We start from the raw sequence: 17,686 nt of genomic DNA, 5'->3' as shown, positions 1-17,686 counted from the left end.
TCCTATCCTGATGGAATCCAGACAGCTACACAATGAAAATTTGTTATGATTTTGGAATCCAATTCAGAATGCTCAACCATTTTAAGATTAGCATATAAAATATATTTAAGCCTCTAGCAATTACAGAATTTTACTGTTTCTTAGGAAGACACGGTAAAAAGTGACAAATATGAGATCATAATTTGATTCTATTTGATTATTCTTTTAGTAAACTTTTTTTTTTTTTTTGAGACAGTTTCACTCTTGTGGTCCATGCTGAAGTGCAATGGTGCAATGTCAGCTCACTGCAACCTCTACCTCCTGGGTTCAAGCAATTCTCTTGCCTCAGCCCCTCGCGTAGCTGGGATTACAGGTGCATGCCACCATGCCTAGCTAGTTTTTATATTTTTAGTAGAGATGGGGTTTCACCATGTTGGCCAGGCTGCTTCTGAACTCCTGACCTCAGGTGATCTGCCCGCCTTGGCCTCCCAAAGCGTTGGGATTACAGGCGTGAGCCCACTGCTCCAGCCTCTTTTAGTAAAATTCTTATCTTGATTTCTTTGCTATTATTTCTCATTTCTTTAGAATTACTTTGTGATGCTATTACCGTATTCTTAATTTACATTAAAAATATATATATTTAAATACATTCTTTTAACAACACATTTTTCCTTTCATTTTGGTTTCTCCTCTAAGTATGTAACTTTTTATTGCTATCACTTACTTGTTTTATGCAATGATTAAAAATATAAGCCTCAGTTCTTAGAATTTGCTGCAAGGACAGAGCTGCAAATAAGTTTATAGGATACTAAAATGTTTATCAACAGTATTTTTGGTTCCTTAGATTTCAGGGAATCTTGCAGAGCTAAAATAATAGCTCCCATAAGGAATACAAAAATACAGGCCAGGTGTGGTGGCTCACTCTTGCAATCCTAGCACTTTGGGAGGCTAAAGCAGGTGGATCGCTTGAGCGCAGGAAGGTGAAACCAGCCTGGGAAACGTGGCAAAACCCCCTATCTACAAAAAACACAGAAATTAGCGGGGCACAGTGGTGCACCTGTAGTCCCACCTACTCAGGAGGCTGAGGTTGAGCCCATGAGGTTCGGGCTGCAGTGATTGCACCACGGCACTCTATGCTGGCAACAGAGTGAGACCCTGTCACAAAAAACAATAACAAAATCCCCAAAAAGCTGAAAGTTTAATAATCAGAATTTATCCTCCATTATTGTGACCTGAATTATTCATATTTGAATATTGTAATTAATATCATACTCAGATTGATACTTTTATGCATTCATTATAACTTTAAAATATAAATTCTTCAGTATGTAAAAAGTCATGGGAAGACTAAAAGATTATGAATGTTCTTATATTTTATTAAATAACTATGACAGAAATGACAGCCAAAATATTTATCATTACTTTAATACACCACTTAAAATCTCTGACCTAAAACAGATTTCTGAGCCACTGGAAAAATGAACTTCCTCACAGAAATATTTAATGTTATCCAAAGAATACTCTGTTTTAACAATAACTCCATTTATTACTTTAAAAGATGCACAGTGCTGCTTTTGTACATTAAAATACAACTTGATAAGATCAACAGCATCAGGTAACTATATGTCAATATTTTGAAGTAACATTTTAAATGTAGACTGACAACATGTTTTATTTAAAGCTTGAAGAATCAATGTTTCCTTTTGTGAAGATGGCTTTTGCTGTCATTAGAGTCTACTGGGTTTTTAGGAATAGAGCTGCTCCACACTGTATCCACTGGTCTTGGTTGCCCCCACATGGAACATCAATGTTGGTAACCACGCGATCCCTTTCAGCACTTGTGTAAACAGGCAAAGAGATGCACTCATCCGGGGAATATGGACCACACACATCCTGTTTAAAATATAACTTGTTATAAAATACAGCAATACACTTTTTGGAAACAGATTATTAGATAACCAAGGAAACAAACATATTAATATTTTATTATGAAAAGTTTTAAAGATTAATATGATAAACCCCTATCATCTCCCTGCAACAAAATCAAATACATGGCCTATCATGTTTTACTTACAACCTCTCCCTAGCCCCAAATAGTGGAGTATTTCGAACAGCACCTTACAATTATAGAATTTCACCCATAAATCTTTACATATGTATGTCTATAAATAAACTATAGCCCTGTAAGTATTATCACGCAGGATAAAATTACCAATGATTCTTTATATTACAGACGTTATCTCCTGTTTTAAAGAGTTTTCCGTCAGAATCATAATTTAAATAAAGCCTATGCTTTGCAGTTTGTTGACATGTCTCTTAAGTCTCCCAAATCTTTTTTCCTCCTCTTTTCCTAGTAATTTGTTTGCAGAAGAAACTATACCAAATACAATTTGGTATAAAAGCCCACATTCTGACTTTTTAAAGTTACATTCCCACGGTATCACGTTGGGCTGTCTCCTTGTATTCCTATAAACTGGATCTAGAGGTGAGCTCAGACTCAATTTTTGGAAAATACTGCATGGATGGTACTGGATATTTCTATCAAGCAGCATATGTGTGGTTGACTCTCTTTTTTGGCTATTAGAGGCCATCGATAATCATTTTTCATTCAGGATTACCCATGGGGTAATCTAATTCTGTCATTCCTTCTTCATTTCCAAGCACAAATATATCTATAAAGAGAAACTTCTACTTATCAATTTTTTATTACCAGGAGGTGCAGTTCATATAGGAAAAACTGGATAAATGCTTCTTTCCCTTTGTGTTTTCAAAACAATGAATGTTTCCTAATATACTCTAAAGATGACCAATGACCACCACTCCTTTAAAAATTGTCATGATGAACTGGTGGATTTAACCACATGAGATGTGTTTTAATGAGACCCACTCTAAAATATTACAAAAGTGACAAACCAGAAGCCCAGAGAGAACTTACCCATGGTAACCTAGTTAGGAAGTGGCAACTCTATCATAAATAATTACAGTTGACAAAACACTCTGGTGTATGAATGTTAGCAACCAATGTCTCTTACTCTGTTACTTTTCAAAACAGAATACAATAGCATTTATGGAAGTAAATTATTTTCAGGCCCTGGAGTACTTGTCCAGGAGCTCCTGACCCTACAGAGGTTAGTCTCCAGACATCAGTTTCCCTATTATAAAAAGACAGATGACACTTACCCACCTCACAGGATGTGGAATCAGATGTCATATTAAACAGTTCCAGATATAAGTATTACTTATCCACATATCTCTCATTCTTTGAACTGTCTTCCTTATTTCCTACTAATTCTCAAATCAACTAGAAAAAAAAATCACCCTTTTGGCAGCTACTATGTCTTGAATGGTGCTATGATAGAAATAAAATATTTTTCTTTCATAGAAAATTAAGACTTTCTACTTTTAAGCCTAAGTGGGCATTATATGAAATTTCATTACAGTTTCCAATCTTGCTCCTCCCTCTCTCACACACACCCCAACACCGGTTCTCACTCTTCTGGACCTTGATAGAAATCAGTGGGGCCCCTGAAAAATTATTCATTCCTAACATTGTTAAATCTTAACCTGATTTACATATAACAAAACATATTCTTTAGGTAGAATCATTCCCAAGTAGATAAAAACACCATCTGTCCTGAATATTTATTTATTTAACTTTAGGTGCATACTATATCTGGTATTTCTCCCCCTGTTATCCCTCCCCACCTTTCTCTCCCTCCCCACCCCCACTGTCTCTCCCCTACCCCCCTGACTGCCCCCAGTGTGTGATGCTCCTCTCCCTGAGTCCACGTGTTCTCATTGTTCCAACACCCACCTATGCGTGAGAACGTGTGGTCTTTGGCTTTCTGTTCTTGTATCAGTTGGCTAAGAATGATAGTTTCCAGATTCATCCAAGTCCCTACAAAGGACATGAACTCATTGTTTTTGATGGCTGCATAGTATTCCATGGTGTATATGTACCACATTTTCTTAGTCCAGTCTATCATTGATGGGCTTTTGGGTTGGTTCCAGGTCTTTGCTATTGTACACAGGGCTGCAGTGAACATACATGTGCCTGTGACTTTATTGTAGAATGATTTATAGTTCTTTGAGTATATACCCAGTAATGGGATTGCTGGGTCAAATGGAATTTCTATTTCTAGATCCTTGCACCACACAGTCTTCCACAGTGGTTGAACTAATTAACACTCCCACCAACTTTGTAAGAGTGTTACTATTTCTCCACATCCTCTCCAGCGTCTGTTGTCTCCACATTTTTTAATGATAGCCATTCTAACTGGCATGAGGTTAGAATGTGGTTTTAATTTGTGTTCCTCAATGTGGTTTTAATTTGTGTTCCTCTAATGACCAGTGATGATGAGCAGTTTTTCATATGTTGAACCAGACTTGCATACCCAGGATGAAGCCTATTTGCTCATGATGGGTAAGCTTCTTGATGTGCTGTTTGCTGGTATTTTATTGAAGATTTTTGTATTGATGTTCATCATGGATATTGGCCTGAAGTTTTCTTTTTTAGTTGTGTCTCTGCCTGGTTTTGGTATCAGGATGATGTTGGTCTCATAAAATGAGTTAGGGAGGATTCCCTCCTTTTTGTATTGTTTGATACAATTACAGAAGGAATGGAACCAGCTCCTCTTTGTACGTCTAGTAGAATTCGGCTGTGAACCCGTCTGGACCTGGACTTTTTCTGTTTTGTAGGCTATTGATTGCTGCCTCTACTTCAGCCCTTGTTATTGGTCTATTCAGGGTTTCAACTTCCTCCTGGTTTAGTCTTGGTAGAGTACAAATGTCTAGGAATTTATCCATTTCTTCCTGGTTTACTGGTTTATGTGAATAGAGCTGCTTGTAGTAATCTCTGATGGTAGCTTGTATTTCTGTGGGATCGGTGGTGATAGCCCCTTTATCGTTTTTTAGTGCATCTATTTGATTCTTCTCCCTTTTCTTTTTTATTAATCTAGCTAGCAGTCTATTTTGTTGATCTTTTCAAAAAACCAGCTCGTGGACTTATTGATTTTTTTTGAAGGGTTTTTTTGTGTGTCTGTCTCCTTCAGCACTGCTCTGATCTTAGTTATTTCTTGTCTTATGCTAGCTTTTGAGTTTTTTTGATCTTCCTCCTCTAGCTGTTTCAATTTTGATGATAGGGTGTCAATTTTAGATCGTTCCTTGTTTCTCATGTGGGCACTTATTGCTATAAATTTCCCTTTAGACAGTACTTTAAATGGTATGTTGTGTCTTCATTCTGATTGGTTTTGAAGAACATCTTTATTTCTGCCTTCATTTCATTGTTTATCCAGATGACACTCAGAGTCAAGTTGTTCAGTTTCCAAGTGGAGTGCATTTCCTAATCCTGATCTCTAGTCTGATTGCAAAGTGGTCTGACAGACTGTTATGGTTTCCATTCTTTTGCATTTGCTGAGGAGTGATTTGCTTCCAACGATGTGGTTCATTTTAGAGTAAGTGCAATGTGGTGCTGAGAAAAATGTATATTCTGTGGACTTGGGGTGGAGTATTCTGTATATGTCTATTAGATCCACTTGGTCCAGCTCTGCATTTAAGTCCTGGATATCCTTGTTAATTTTCTGTCTCGTTGATCTAATATTGACAGTGGAGTGTTGAAATCTCCCACTATTATTGTGTGGGAGTCTAAATCTCATTTTAGGTCGTTAAGAACTTGCTTTATGTATCTGCGTGCTCCTGTGTTGGGTGCATATATATTTAGGATAGTTAACTCTTCTTCTTGGATTGATCCTTTTACCATTATATAGCATCCTTCTTTGTCACTTTTGGTCTTTGTTGGTTTGAAGTCCATTTGACTAGGATTGCAACCCCTGCTTTTTTTTGTTCTCCATTTGCTTGGTAAATCTTCTTCCATCCCTTTCTTTTGAGGCTATGTGTGTCTTTGTAAGTGAGATGTGTCTCCTGAATACAGCACACTGATGGGTTTTGACTTTTTATCCAGTTTGCCAGTCTGTGTCTTTTGATTGGGGCGTTTAGGCCATTTACATTCTATGTTATTATTGTTATGTGTGAATTTGATCCTGCATTTTGTTACTGGTTGGTTTTCTTTCCCATTAGTTGACTCATTTTCTTCATTGCATTTTTGGTCTTTGCCAGCTGGTTTGCTTTTGCAGTAATTGGTACTTGTCCTTTCTGTGCTTAGTGTTTCTTTCAGGAGCTCTTGTAGGGCAGGTCTGTTGTTGACAAAATTTCTCAGTAATTGCTTGTCTGTAAAGTATTTTATTTCTCCTTCACTTACAAAGCTTAGTTTGGCTGGATAAGAGATTCTGGTTTGAAAGTTCTTTCCTTTAAGGATATTGAATATTGGCCCCCACTCTCTTCTGGCTTGTAGGGTTTCTGCTGAGAGATCTGCTGTGAGTCTGACTGGCTTCCCTTTGACGGTGGCCTGACCTTTCTCTTTGGCTGCCCTTAGCATTTTTTCCTTCATTTCAACCCTGGTGAATCTGACAATTATGTGCCTTGGGGTTGCTCTTCTTGAGGAATATATTTGTGGAGTTCTCTGTATTTCTTGAATTTGAAATTTGGACTGCCTTACTAGGCCTGGGAAGTTCTCCTAGATAATATCCTGGAGTGTGTTTTCCAGCTTGGATTCATTCTCCCCATCATATTCAGGTACACCGATCAAGCGTAGATTAGGTCTTTTCACACAATCCCATATTTCTTAGAGGCTTTGTTCATTTCTTTTCACTCTTTTTTCTCTTGTCTTGCCTTCTCTTTTTATTTCACTGAGTTGATCTTCGATCTCTGATATCCTTTCTTCTGATCAATTTGGCTATTAAAACTTGTGTTTGCTTCACATAGTTCTCGTGCTGTGTTTTTCAGCTCCATTCATTTATGTTCTTCTCTAAGCTGGTTATTCTAGTTAGCATTTCGTCTAATGCTTTTTCAAGGTTTTTGGTTTCTTTGCATTGAGTTAGAACATGGTCCTTTAGCTCAGAAAATCTGTTATTATCCACCTTCTGAAGCCTGTTTCTGTCAATCTGTCCCACTCCTTCTCAGTCATGAAGTGATCCTGTGTTGTTGAGGAGCTGTGATCCCTTGAAGGAGAAGAGGTGTTCTGGTCTTTTATGAGTTCATCTTTTTTGTGCTGTTTTTTTCCCCCATCTTTGTGGATTTACCTGGCTGTGTTGTCAGGAAGCGGCCTGATGAGGTCACTCGTCCACCTGTGGAAGCATTACTGGGTTTCTAGGGACGCCTTCAGGTTACTAGGGAGGCTTCCTGTGTCTTTTTTGTTTATACTGGGAGATTAGGCCTGCCTCTTCCGCTGGCCTGCAGGTGCTGCTGGGTTGTCAAGAACGCCTTCCCATTGCTATGTAGGCTTCCTGTGTTTTTTCTTAAAACATGTAGCCCAGTCCCACCCCTCTAATGGTGGGTTGTGCCCTTCCTCCACTGGGCTGGGTCATTCAGGGTTTAGTTCAGACTGTGGCACTGGCTGCCCAACCTGCTACACTTCAGCCCTTTGGGGTTTGTGGGGGAGGGTAGGGACCCGCCCAGTAGCACCTGGCTGGCTGTCTCCCACTTTCAGCTTCCTCTCTCTCCAGTCATGGGGTAGGGGCCTGCCCAGCTGGTCCCGCTTACAGCTCCCTCTCTCTCTGGGCAGTGGGAGTGGGCAATAGCTCGGTCTCCAGGTTCTCCCAGCCGCCTTTTGGGCTTATGTGTCTGTTTAGGTCTATGCGCCAATCTGGGACACTATCCTGGATTATTATTCAACTCCGTGCTTGTAATTCCAGGCGCTTGACTGGCAAAGATTCCCTGCTCTGTGTATTGCTGAGGCTTTGAGGGAAGCACTGTATCTGGACTGGAAAGAGGGCGGACCAGACCCGTTGAAATGCACCTAGTACCTTGGTTGAAGCTAGGAGATCTCTGGATTTCCGTGTCTCTCTCACTGGGTGTTATGTGCTGGAGTTGTATCTATTCAGCCATTTTGGATCCCGCGATCCTGTCCTGAATTTTTCTAATTATCTGTTTGCGCTAATGATCTTGTCAGTTATTCAGCCACTCGTTTAACAGCATTTTATATGCTAATGTTGTCCCTAGAATTGTAAAGACTGAGCACTTCAGTACATACACAAATAGAGAAAGTAATCTTTGAACTTTTACTTCAGGAAACAAAATGCACACATTTCAAGTACCTAGAATATTTGTTTTGAAAAAATACACACTTTAGAAAATCAAAATAAAGAAAATGCTACTCTGGAATACGTTAACCTAACAGGGATTCGTGGAGAGAGTAAATCCTTAGTTGAACTTCAGAAAAAAAAATGTGGGATTTGGAATGAAGAGAATTTTCAACTTTTATCAGTCACCAGCTAATCTCTTCCCTGTTGCTCAATTCTGCTTAAATGGCAAAGCTTTAGGAATCAAAAACGACTGTAATTGTTATGACTCCTTAGCCAATCTGAAAAGGTAAAGCCTAGTGCAATAATTCCTTTACATTCTTTGGCAAAAAACAGACAAAACTCACATATTCATTGTACTGAAGTGATCTGAATCTATGATTGTCTATTTTTAATCCCAGGAAAGGTCTTAAATTATTTTTCTGAAACCTGATATTTGCTTGCTTTCCATTGCTTCTATGATCAAAAATCAAATACAAATATCACAATGAAATGTTTTATACTGTTATTCCTTTCTCTTCAGGAAATTATCTCTATTATCTTGATATAAAGAAAATTTCTCTTTTAATTAGGAACTTAATAATGATGATTATTATCAACTTTATTAAGTTGATTGTTTATATTTCCTAACAGTTTACTTGTTTTTGTATATATTTCCAAATACTTCCAAACCTTTTAGTTGTAGGCTTTGTTTTACAGCCAGGGTACAAATCTTTCTTTCAAAACCTACAGTGTTTTAAAGCAAAGCAACACAGTGGCTCAAAATCTCTTAAGTGGTAAAATTTACTTCTGTAAAAAAGTTAAATACACTTGCTCTTAAGTCATTAATAAATAGATGCTCACAGTAGAAGCAGGGACAAGTATTTTTGGCATTCTCACTATTAGCACAGTATTTTGTGTACATAGAAATTCTGTGAATACCGTTTAACTGAGTTAAATTTTGATGACCCAATTCCCTCCATAATGTTTAACGAGTGAAATGTAAGACACTGTTGGGCTGAAGCATTTGAACAAAACTAAAATTTTATTAATAACGATGAACAAACACCCAGTGTTCAATTAATGCAAAAAAAGAGCTATATTAGCAAAACTTCAAATAATTCACATTATATTTCCTCTCAACAAAGTTTTATGCAATTACAGTTTAATAACTCAAAACCTATAAATTGTGATTACTCTAAAATGGTTGATGTGTTCATATTCCATATTTTTATTAAAACAGAAACTGATCCAGTTAGCTCTCTTCAATAAGGGGTCTAAAATTTGAAATTTTATACTCATTTGAATTAGCTTTTCATAAAAAAACTGTTTTATGTGAATAATCATCTGGCATAATTTTTCTGCTTTCCTGAAATGTTCAAGAAAAGCCTGAATGTCTCACAACAAAATTCACCCATGCCTTAGATAAAATGACTTAAAAGCATACATTCTACAAATAGCAAGCAATACAGCACTATATGAAAGAAGACAATGCATTTTTCAAAGGCAAAAAAATGGTGATTCAGTAGTCCCCTCTTATCTGTGGGGAATGTGTTCCAAGGCCCCAGCGCATGCCTGAAACTGTGATGCCAAACTCGAATATACTGTGTTTCTTCCTAAACATACATATCTAGGATAATTTATAAATGAGGTATAGTAAGATATTAACATCAGTAATAAAATAGAACAATTGTAACAATATACCATAATAATATAGTCATGCGAATATGGTTTCTCTCTCTCAAGTAAGGTATTTATTGTGCTATATGCATTTATTATTTGACTGTGGGTAACTGAAACTGCAGATACAGAGACTACTGTATTAGAAATCACTTAGTTAACAAACTAAACAATGAAAACCAAATTATTAGATTACTCATGATAGGTATTTGGCCAATTTTAATTGAATTTCATTATCCCCAAACACAGGAAAACAAAATATATTAATCAGTTTATGCACAGTTCAGCTTATTCTAACACATGATTTCTGAATGTTTATGAATCAAGTCAATGAATAGTTCTTTTTTAGAAGAGGAAATGATAGGAAATCAGAGTTCTAATGTATGTGAGTACCACAATTTAGTGATTCAACTCTTGGGGAAAAAAATCTCAAAATAGGAAACAAAACAGCTTGCCACCAGTGAATACTCTGAAAGCCTTTGTTCTGTCAAGAATGTCTAGCTATATTTTTAAATGTATATTGATAAATAGATGCTTCCCTCATTTTTCAATAATATACTGCTAACAGCACTACTTTCATAAGTCCTCGAAGCGGAAAAACAATCACACTCAAAATATGTTACTCACATATTTGCTATTTTCAAACCAGAGCGTATACAAGGCAGAGCTTTCAACACATATCTTCTGTGTTTTAACAACTATAACAATATTTTGACATCTATAAAAAATAATATACATAATCATTGTTTTCCTGAGTGGCTTGTGTAAATATTTTAAAGTTCTGTTTTCTCTGATAATAAGTTTTTTTCTGAAGCGGAATTGTCAATTGCCATGTCTATCAGAAGATCTAGCCTCACGGGGTTCAGGCTGGCTCAGGACTACTGTGTTACTCTGGGGCTGATAAACTCTCAGTGGCATCCTTTATGGGAAGACAGAACAAAGGCAAACTGACTTCCTGTGGAATGCCAGAAGGGCATCACCGAGACTGGTCTTCATCATCAAACAGTGATGACCAAGTCGTACTATGGGGAGTATTAGATCCTGATGGAGCACAGGGTGTAGGTGCATGAGAAGGTTGTATGGTAAGTAATCTTTGGGACTTCTCAGAGCTTTTGATATAAGACTATCCAAGGACAGGAATACTGTGTTTATTAAGTTTATTCACAAAATCATTTTTCATAGAGAATTATTAAATAATATATGGAAACATGTTAAATGCATTGGAAAAGCTATTGCTTTCTGGGTAAAATCCTTTAGAGTTATCTTAATTTGAATCAATATTAATTTAACCAAAAGCACCGCACTGAGGTGGAACTGAATCTGTATCGTGGAGCCACTGCACTCCAGCCTGGGCGACAGAGTGAGCCTCCATCACCAGCATTTTATTTTCATTTCTCCTTGAATTCGTCATTCCAATCTTGCTAATTCACAAAGTATTCTGCATTTCAAATAGAGGCAATGATAGTGCTTACTACTCCTCTTGCCCCAATACAAGTCTTAGAATCTGTTGATGATGTCCCTTTTTAAGTATCACCACATACTGAAATGATGCTGAAGTTCTTCCATCTTGGGCAACCTAAAATGTTCTTTGAAAAATGGAGGTGCAGCCTCCTCAAAGCAATGTTGTGCAAATGACTAGGTTAGTGGGCAAGCTTCTGTTGAAACGAAGCTATTCAGGGATACTGGATATCAGATAACAGTGTGAAGATAATTTGTGAAATAACCTCCTTCTAGTCTAAAAAAGCTTAGTTACCCAAGTTCTGAATTCTATTGTTTCAGAGCATGCTGGACTTTCTGCTACAAAGCACCGATAGGAGTAAATGGCAAAAGTGCATCTTTTTAGTGGCTGATATAAATTGATGTTCATGCTTCTTCCTTCCTACTAAAAATGCATTAACATGTTGACATTATTTTTCCACTGTAAATTCTGTAAAACACTACAAACAGACATGGTTGCTTTTTACTTTCTTAAAATAACACTTAATCAAAGCAGAAGGTGCAGAATTTAATAAGTTTAGAAGGCCTGACTAAATATTTCAGGATTTGTGGGCCATGTGGTCTCTGACACAGCTACTCAACTCTGCTCTTGTGGCCTGAAAGCAGCCATGGACAATATGTACACAATGGGCATGACTGATTTCCAAATAACTTCATTTAAGGACACTGAAGTTTGAATTTCATATAATTTTTACATGCCACGATCTATCTATCTTCTGCATTTTTCAACTTTTTTGAAAGAGGTAAAAGCCATAAAATAGGAAGGAGGCTGGATCTGGCCAATAGGCCAGGGTTTTCCAAACCCTGATTCATACTGTTAGCGTAGCTCAGGACCAGGTCTAAGAAACACCTGGATTTGAATCACAGTCGCCGACCTACTAACTATATGATTAGGGCAAGTTACATACCATTTTAAACCTCCATTTTCTACTTTAAATTGGAGATTACAATTCCTATTTCAAAAAGTTTTTAAAGGCTTAAATATCTTGTATTTGAAACACCTTGCATAGTGCTTGGTATGTAATCAGTGCAAATAAATGCTCACTACGATTGTCCAAATACAAGTGCTACCACTGTGGAAGTCATAAGTCATTTAATTCATCAGAAAAATGGAGAGAAAATGAGCTGTACCTAACCCATAGGACTGTATCTCACAGTGTGCCAATCTATTGTCCGCCCACTCACTGCTAGGCTGATTTTCTAAAACTACAAATCTGATCTTATCATACTCCTGTTCTCACTTCTTTAAAAAAATTTTTTTTTAAATTCTTCTTTTATTTAATAGAGATGGGGTCTTGCTCTGTTGCCCAAGCTGGGCTTGAATTCGTGGGCTCAACTGATCCTCCTGCCTTGGCTTCCCAAAGTGCTGGGATTACAGATGACAGCCACCATGCCTGGTCCTGTTCTAAATTCTTGATGGCTTCCTACTGACCGCAGGTGTTCTAAACTCCTTGGCATGGGCTCCTCAGCTTGTCATACTTGGTCTTGGCGGTCCTTTCCAACCGCATCCCCACCATTCTTCCATACGAACTACACACTACTTGAAGTTCCTGGAATATCCTAAGCTCTTTTCTACCTGCATATATTTACATATGCTCCTCCTCCTGTCTGGAATGCCTTGTTACCTTATCTTTTTTGAATTTGTCCTTAAACTCTTATTATTAAAGTTCAAGTAACAGTTCAGGAGAAGCTGCCACTTCTCTCTCAGTGAGGTCATTTGTTCACTCATGGCAGAGTTGAAGCGTCCCTCATCTGTCCAAAGCACTTTATATAGACCTCTAATTGCACTAATAATTCTCAACTGTAGTAGTTTTTTTTTTTTTTTTTTGCTTATTTGCTCCCCCAGTTGGCAGAAGACTCTGCAGGAGAAACCAGTTTATCTTTGTTACCCCAGGGTTCAGCATAATATCTGGTACGTAAAAACTCAACAATAACTTAATAAGGAAAGTACTAGTAAACTAAAAAGTACCACGTGAAATAAGGTAAAACATTATACCGTTATAAAACAGTTTAAAATATTGATAATAGCATAAATCTGACTTACCACGTTTGAAGCACTGTGTTAGGTACTTCATTCAAACATTATTATCCCCATTTTCAAATGAGGAGACTGGCTCAGTGACGTTAGGTACCTTGCCTACATCACCTAATTTATAAGCTTGAAAGCTTGGATTAGAATTCAGGTCTGCTACACTAGAAAATTTTGTGTTCTGAAACACTTGACAGTAAATCTCATGTGCTTTCCTTTTAGCTGATACGGGAGAGACATCCTGAAAGGAGGCGGCTCACTGTAAAAGCAGGGAAAAAAGGAGGTGGGGAAGCACCAACAAATCCTTCTATTCCATGTCATGAACATTTGCAAAAACCTAGGGGAAAGTCTTATAGAAAAAGAGTAAAAAGTTTGTATTACCTTTTCGTTACTCATCTATAGGATAAATGCTCAATGCATTTTTCAAATTATTTTTAGCTTTTTATTCCAATCTTGACTTTTTAAAAGTATGACAAATAAAACTAGATAGAAATAAGGCATGAAGTAAAATATCGCCAAGTTATGAATTCCTAGTCTTGTAACATCGCGTCGCTTTTCATACAACCCAGTAACAGGCAGGCTTTGTCCACAGCAGCGCTGCATTCCTGATCGGCGTTCAGCTGTGGTCAATCACGTAGGTATTGCTCCAGGACATTTTCTCCTCCATGCATCCATTTATGTATCTATCTGTCTATCAATCATCTATCTATCTGTCTATTTGTTTTTTGAGACGGAGTTTTGCTCTTATTACCGAGGCTGGAGTGCAATGGTGCAATCTCGGCTCACTGCAACCTCCGCCTCCTGGGTTCAGGCAATTCTCCTGCCTCAGCCTCCCGAGTAGCTGGGATTACAGGCATGCGCCACCACGCCCAGCTAATTTTTTTTGTATTTTTAGTAGAGACGGGGTTTCATCATGTTGACCAGGATGGTCTCGATCTCTTGACCTCGTGATCCACCCGCCTCGGCCTCCCAAAGTGCTGGGATTACAGGCTTGAGCCACTGCGCCCGGCCCTATATTTATTTTTAGTTGCTCTTCAAGCTCTATTTTTATTGCTTGGGTTTCTCCTCAAGTGAACCTGTTTATACTTGCCCTACTTTTTATCCTCCTCCTCATGATCATTATATGGATTTTATTTTCCAGAGAATGAGTAGATTATCTAATTTAAATTCATTGGAATTTGTCTCTGTCATTCTAAACAACTTTGTATGTTGTATTCACAACTGCTGACAAATTCCACCTTTTTAATTTAACTTTGAATTTGGTTTACACACCTAAGATAAAAATGTGTCATGAATAATTTACCAAATTTTTGTAGAAAATTCTTATAGGAATTAATAGGATGATTGAAGTAAAACAAAGATTCTTTCAATCTCTTTTCTCTCCTTTATCTCATAGTCACTCTAATTTTGGAGAAAATGAAGCTCATATGGGGGAAAAATAGGGAGTTCTGACAGAAATGCTATCTTGGCAATGTTGCTAACTACTGCTATCACTTTTTAAGTTTTTTCCTTAAATACTTTGGTGCATTTGATTTTTATTTTATAAGGAGAATGACAATACCTGAAAAATTCTATACATTATTTTCCAATGAGAAAGCTTGCAGTAAGCAATACATGAAATCATTTTGGTGCTCATTAGATAGAGAATCAGAATGTTAAAGTTTATTCGCATGTAGTTATACATGCATTCTCAAACTTTATTGAGAAAAGGTTAGGTGCTTCATTTACAACTAGGTCCTATTTTAAAGACATATATACCCCAAGTTCTACTGTTGAAAGCTCTTTCAATAAATACAGGTTTTGAAAGGAAAGAAAGTTAAGTAAGACTCTGCCAAGATTCTTCTCCTCACCCAACATCAGCTGCATACTGACCTCGTCTGCTATAAAGCCACACATCTATTAACACCTTAATTCTGTCACTTTCCGTGTCTAACTATGAGAAGTCATTTAAGCTGTGTGAGCACATTCCTCATTTAAAAGTGGGAATAATAATGTCTGCCTTGTACGGCTGCTCTGAGGTAAAGTATATAAAGCACCTACACGGCTGAAAATAAGAGGAATGTAACACATGGTAGTTGCATTCCTCTTTATCATCATTAAAGGCTTTCTTTTTTAATTACCAGGCTATAAATGCTCTAGAAATTAATACTATGTTATTCTTTCTATAACAAAATCAAGGTTTTCAAATGTCTTGTACATCTTAAACATGATACAGGATAAAATATTTTCACTGCAAATTTGTTCAAATGCAGGTGAGACTAGAAAGCAAACAAAAAATACACAGGCCAAGAATGCCTTCTCGAAAAGATAAAATCTAAGAGTGAACTGATACGTATTACCTGTGGAATCCAGCCCATAAAACAAGGGAGCACTGATGTCACGCTAGGAGAATCGTGCTGATTTTCAGAAAGTCGATTTCCATCAAAACTGCATCCTTCCAGTAACAAGCCACTGATCTGCCAGGGAAACAAGTCATGAAAATATGCATTAAAGTCTCAAATGTCAGAGGTTACTCTATTCTACCTTAAGACCAACACTTTCCATTGTGTTTACTGTTTGCAAATGTACAAAAACCAAGATTATGGCATTTTATTTGAGAACAAAGTCAGTGAGGCCTAGACTAGTGTTCACTATCAACTCCTTGTAGACCGAATTCTCATTCATAGCAAATATATTTTTACAACTACTTATATGTATGTCATCAGTTATACCACTGCAGATGTCTCGACATTAGTGTAATAGAATGACAGTGACAGAAGCCAGAATGTTACTCTTCCTCCAGGAGGGAAGGAAGAAAAGCGTAATTAGAGAGCAAACATTGTATTCCCAACTTTAAAGGTGGAATCTGACACCTTTAAAGGAATAGAACAAAGTTCAGAAAGTGTAATGAAAAAGACTGACATGCATTACAGATATGAAAGAAGAATTAACAAGGGGAAATACTTCGTGTCTTTAAGGTAACACTGTTACCTTAACATTTACATTTCTTACATTTACACTGTCAGAAATTCTGAAAATGAAAATGCAGTTCTTTTGGTATTATTGCCTTCATATTTCTTCTTCAAAACTTTCTTCTTTTAGTTTCTGAAGTTAATCTAGCCTGACTATCTAAAGGCGGCAAACGTAGAGTCAGTATTTGGCATTTGTAGCTTTTCTAGCACTTTGCCTTCAGAGCCACATCTCTATTATCATAATTTAAACTTGCAAAATGTAAACAATCTTAGTGCCTTCAAATTTTAACATACGACATGAAAGAATTATCGAATTTAGAATGAAAGGAGCGCTTTAAGTTGGAAGAGTTAAGATAATTGTCAGCGACCTTATAGTTAGGAATGGTTTAGGTGCTAGACAGTACCCTTTAATGAACGGTTTTGAATAATGATTTCGTTACTTGAATTTTATACTAAGGTTGCTGTTGCATGAAAAGATAAGTAATTTTGTTGTTAGTGACAGAGCTGGGATAATAATATATTTATTTAGTGCTTAAATACTCTTTCTACTATACTGCTAATGTGATATACAGGTCCCTTTAAGAATTTCAAAAACATTCTGGCCTGAGTTTAGTTTTATATGTATCTATAAACAATACATAGTATTGTTTCTCATGTTTCCAATCTCTACGTAAAGGGTAACGTGCAGCCTACTCTTTTCCCTCATTGTTGTTTTAAGGTATATCCATTTTGATCTTTCATTTCCAACAGCTGCACAATATTTCATTTTATTAATATACAATAATGTATCCATTTTCTGCTGGTGAATATTTATTTCCAACTGTTTAAAAAAACACTGCAATAACCATGCTACGTACTTCCTTATACACATTTGCATGAATTTCTCTAGATAGATTAAATTACTAGGTTGAAGAGTGTGGTCATTCTCAATTTTACCTAATATTGGCAAATTACTCCCCAAAGTAACTCTATCAATCTATCCTCTTACTTGTCATATATAAAAATTGACTTTATGCCACAATCTTGCTAATACTTGGTCTGTTGAGACTTAAAATTTTTGCCAATCTGATGAGCATGAAATGGAATAAATTTTGGTTTTCATTTCATTTCCTTAGTTACAGGTAAGAACAAGTACTTTTCCTTATGTTTAGCCATTCAGGTTTCTTCTTCATGTAAATTGGCTATTAAAATCCTTTGTCCACCTCTGCCTTTTCCTTACTATGGAAATTTTCTTTAAAAGATTCATCTGTAAACATCCTTTATCTGTTTTAAGTACTAATCCTTATCAGTTATACAAGAAACAAATATCTTTCCCAGTCTGTGGCCTGTGTTTTTACTTTTTTTGGTTTCTTTTTAATGTCAAGGTAGCAAACTTAACAGCTTCTTCCTTTAAGACTTTCATTTCTTTTGTGTCTAAAGAAATCCTGAGTATTTTC

At 36.8% G+C, this 17,686-nt stretch overlaps 1 protein-coding gene across 8 annotated transcripts in view; it reads right to left on the bottom strand.

The window, feature by feature from the left end:
- Positions 1 to 1,334: 1,334 nt before the first annotated feature.
- Positions 1,335 to 17,686, bottom strand: part of DYNC2H1 (dynein cytoplasmic 2 heavy chain 1) — a 375,588-nt gene continuing 359,236 nt past the window's right edge. For 6 of the 8 annotated variants that reach the window (XM_035263991.3, XM_078339344.1, XM_078339342.1 and 3 more), the window contains 2 exons: positions 15,639 to 15,755; positions 1,335 to 1,872 (listed from right to left, as the gene is read on the bottom strand). In XM_035263991.3, coding sequence (XP_035119882.3) covers positions 1,714 to 1,872; positions 15,639 to 15,755 — 276 coding nt within the window. In that variant the 3' untranslated portion in view covers positions 1,335 to 1,713. Of the gene's footprint in view, positions 1,873 to 15,631; positions 15,756 to 17,686 lie in introns of all 8 variants that reach the window. The other 2 variants (XM_078339343.1, XM_078339345.1) reach the window with 1 other exon arrangement.

The sequence above is a fragment of the Callithrix jacchus genome, chromosome 10, assembly GCF_049354715.1.
Source record: "Callithrix jacchus isolate 240 chromosome 10, calJac240_pri, whole genome shotgun sequence".
Lineage (NCBI taxonomy): Eukaryota > Metazoa > Chordata > Mammalia > Primates > Cebidae > Callithrix > Callithrix jacchus.
This window is presented reverse-complemented; position numbering and strand designations above follow the sequence as displayed.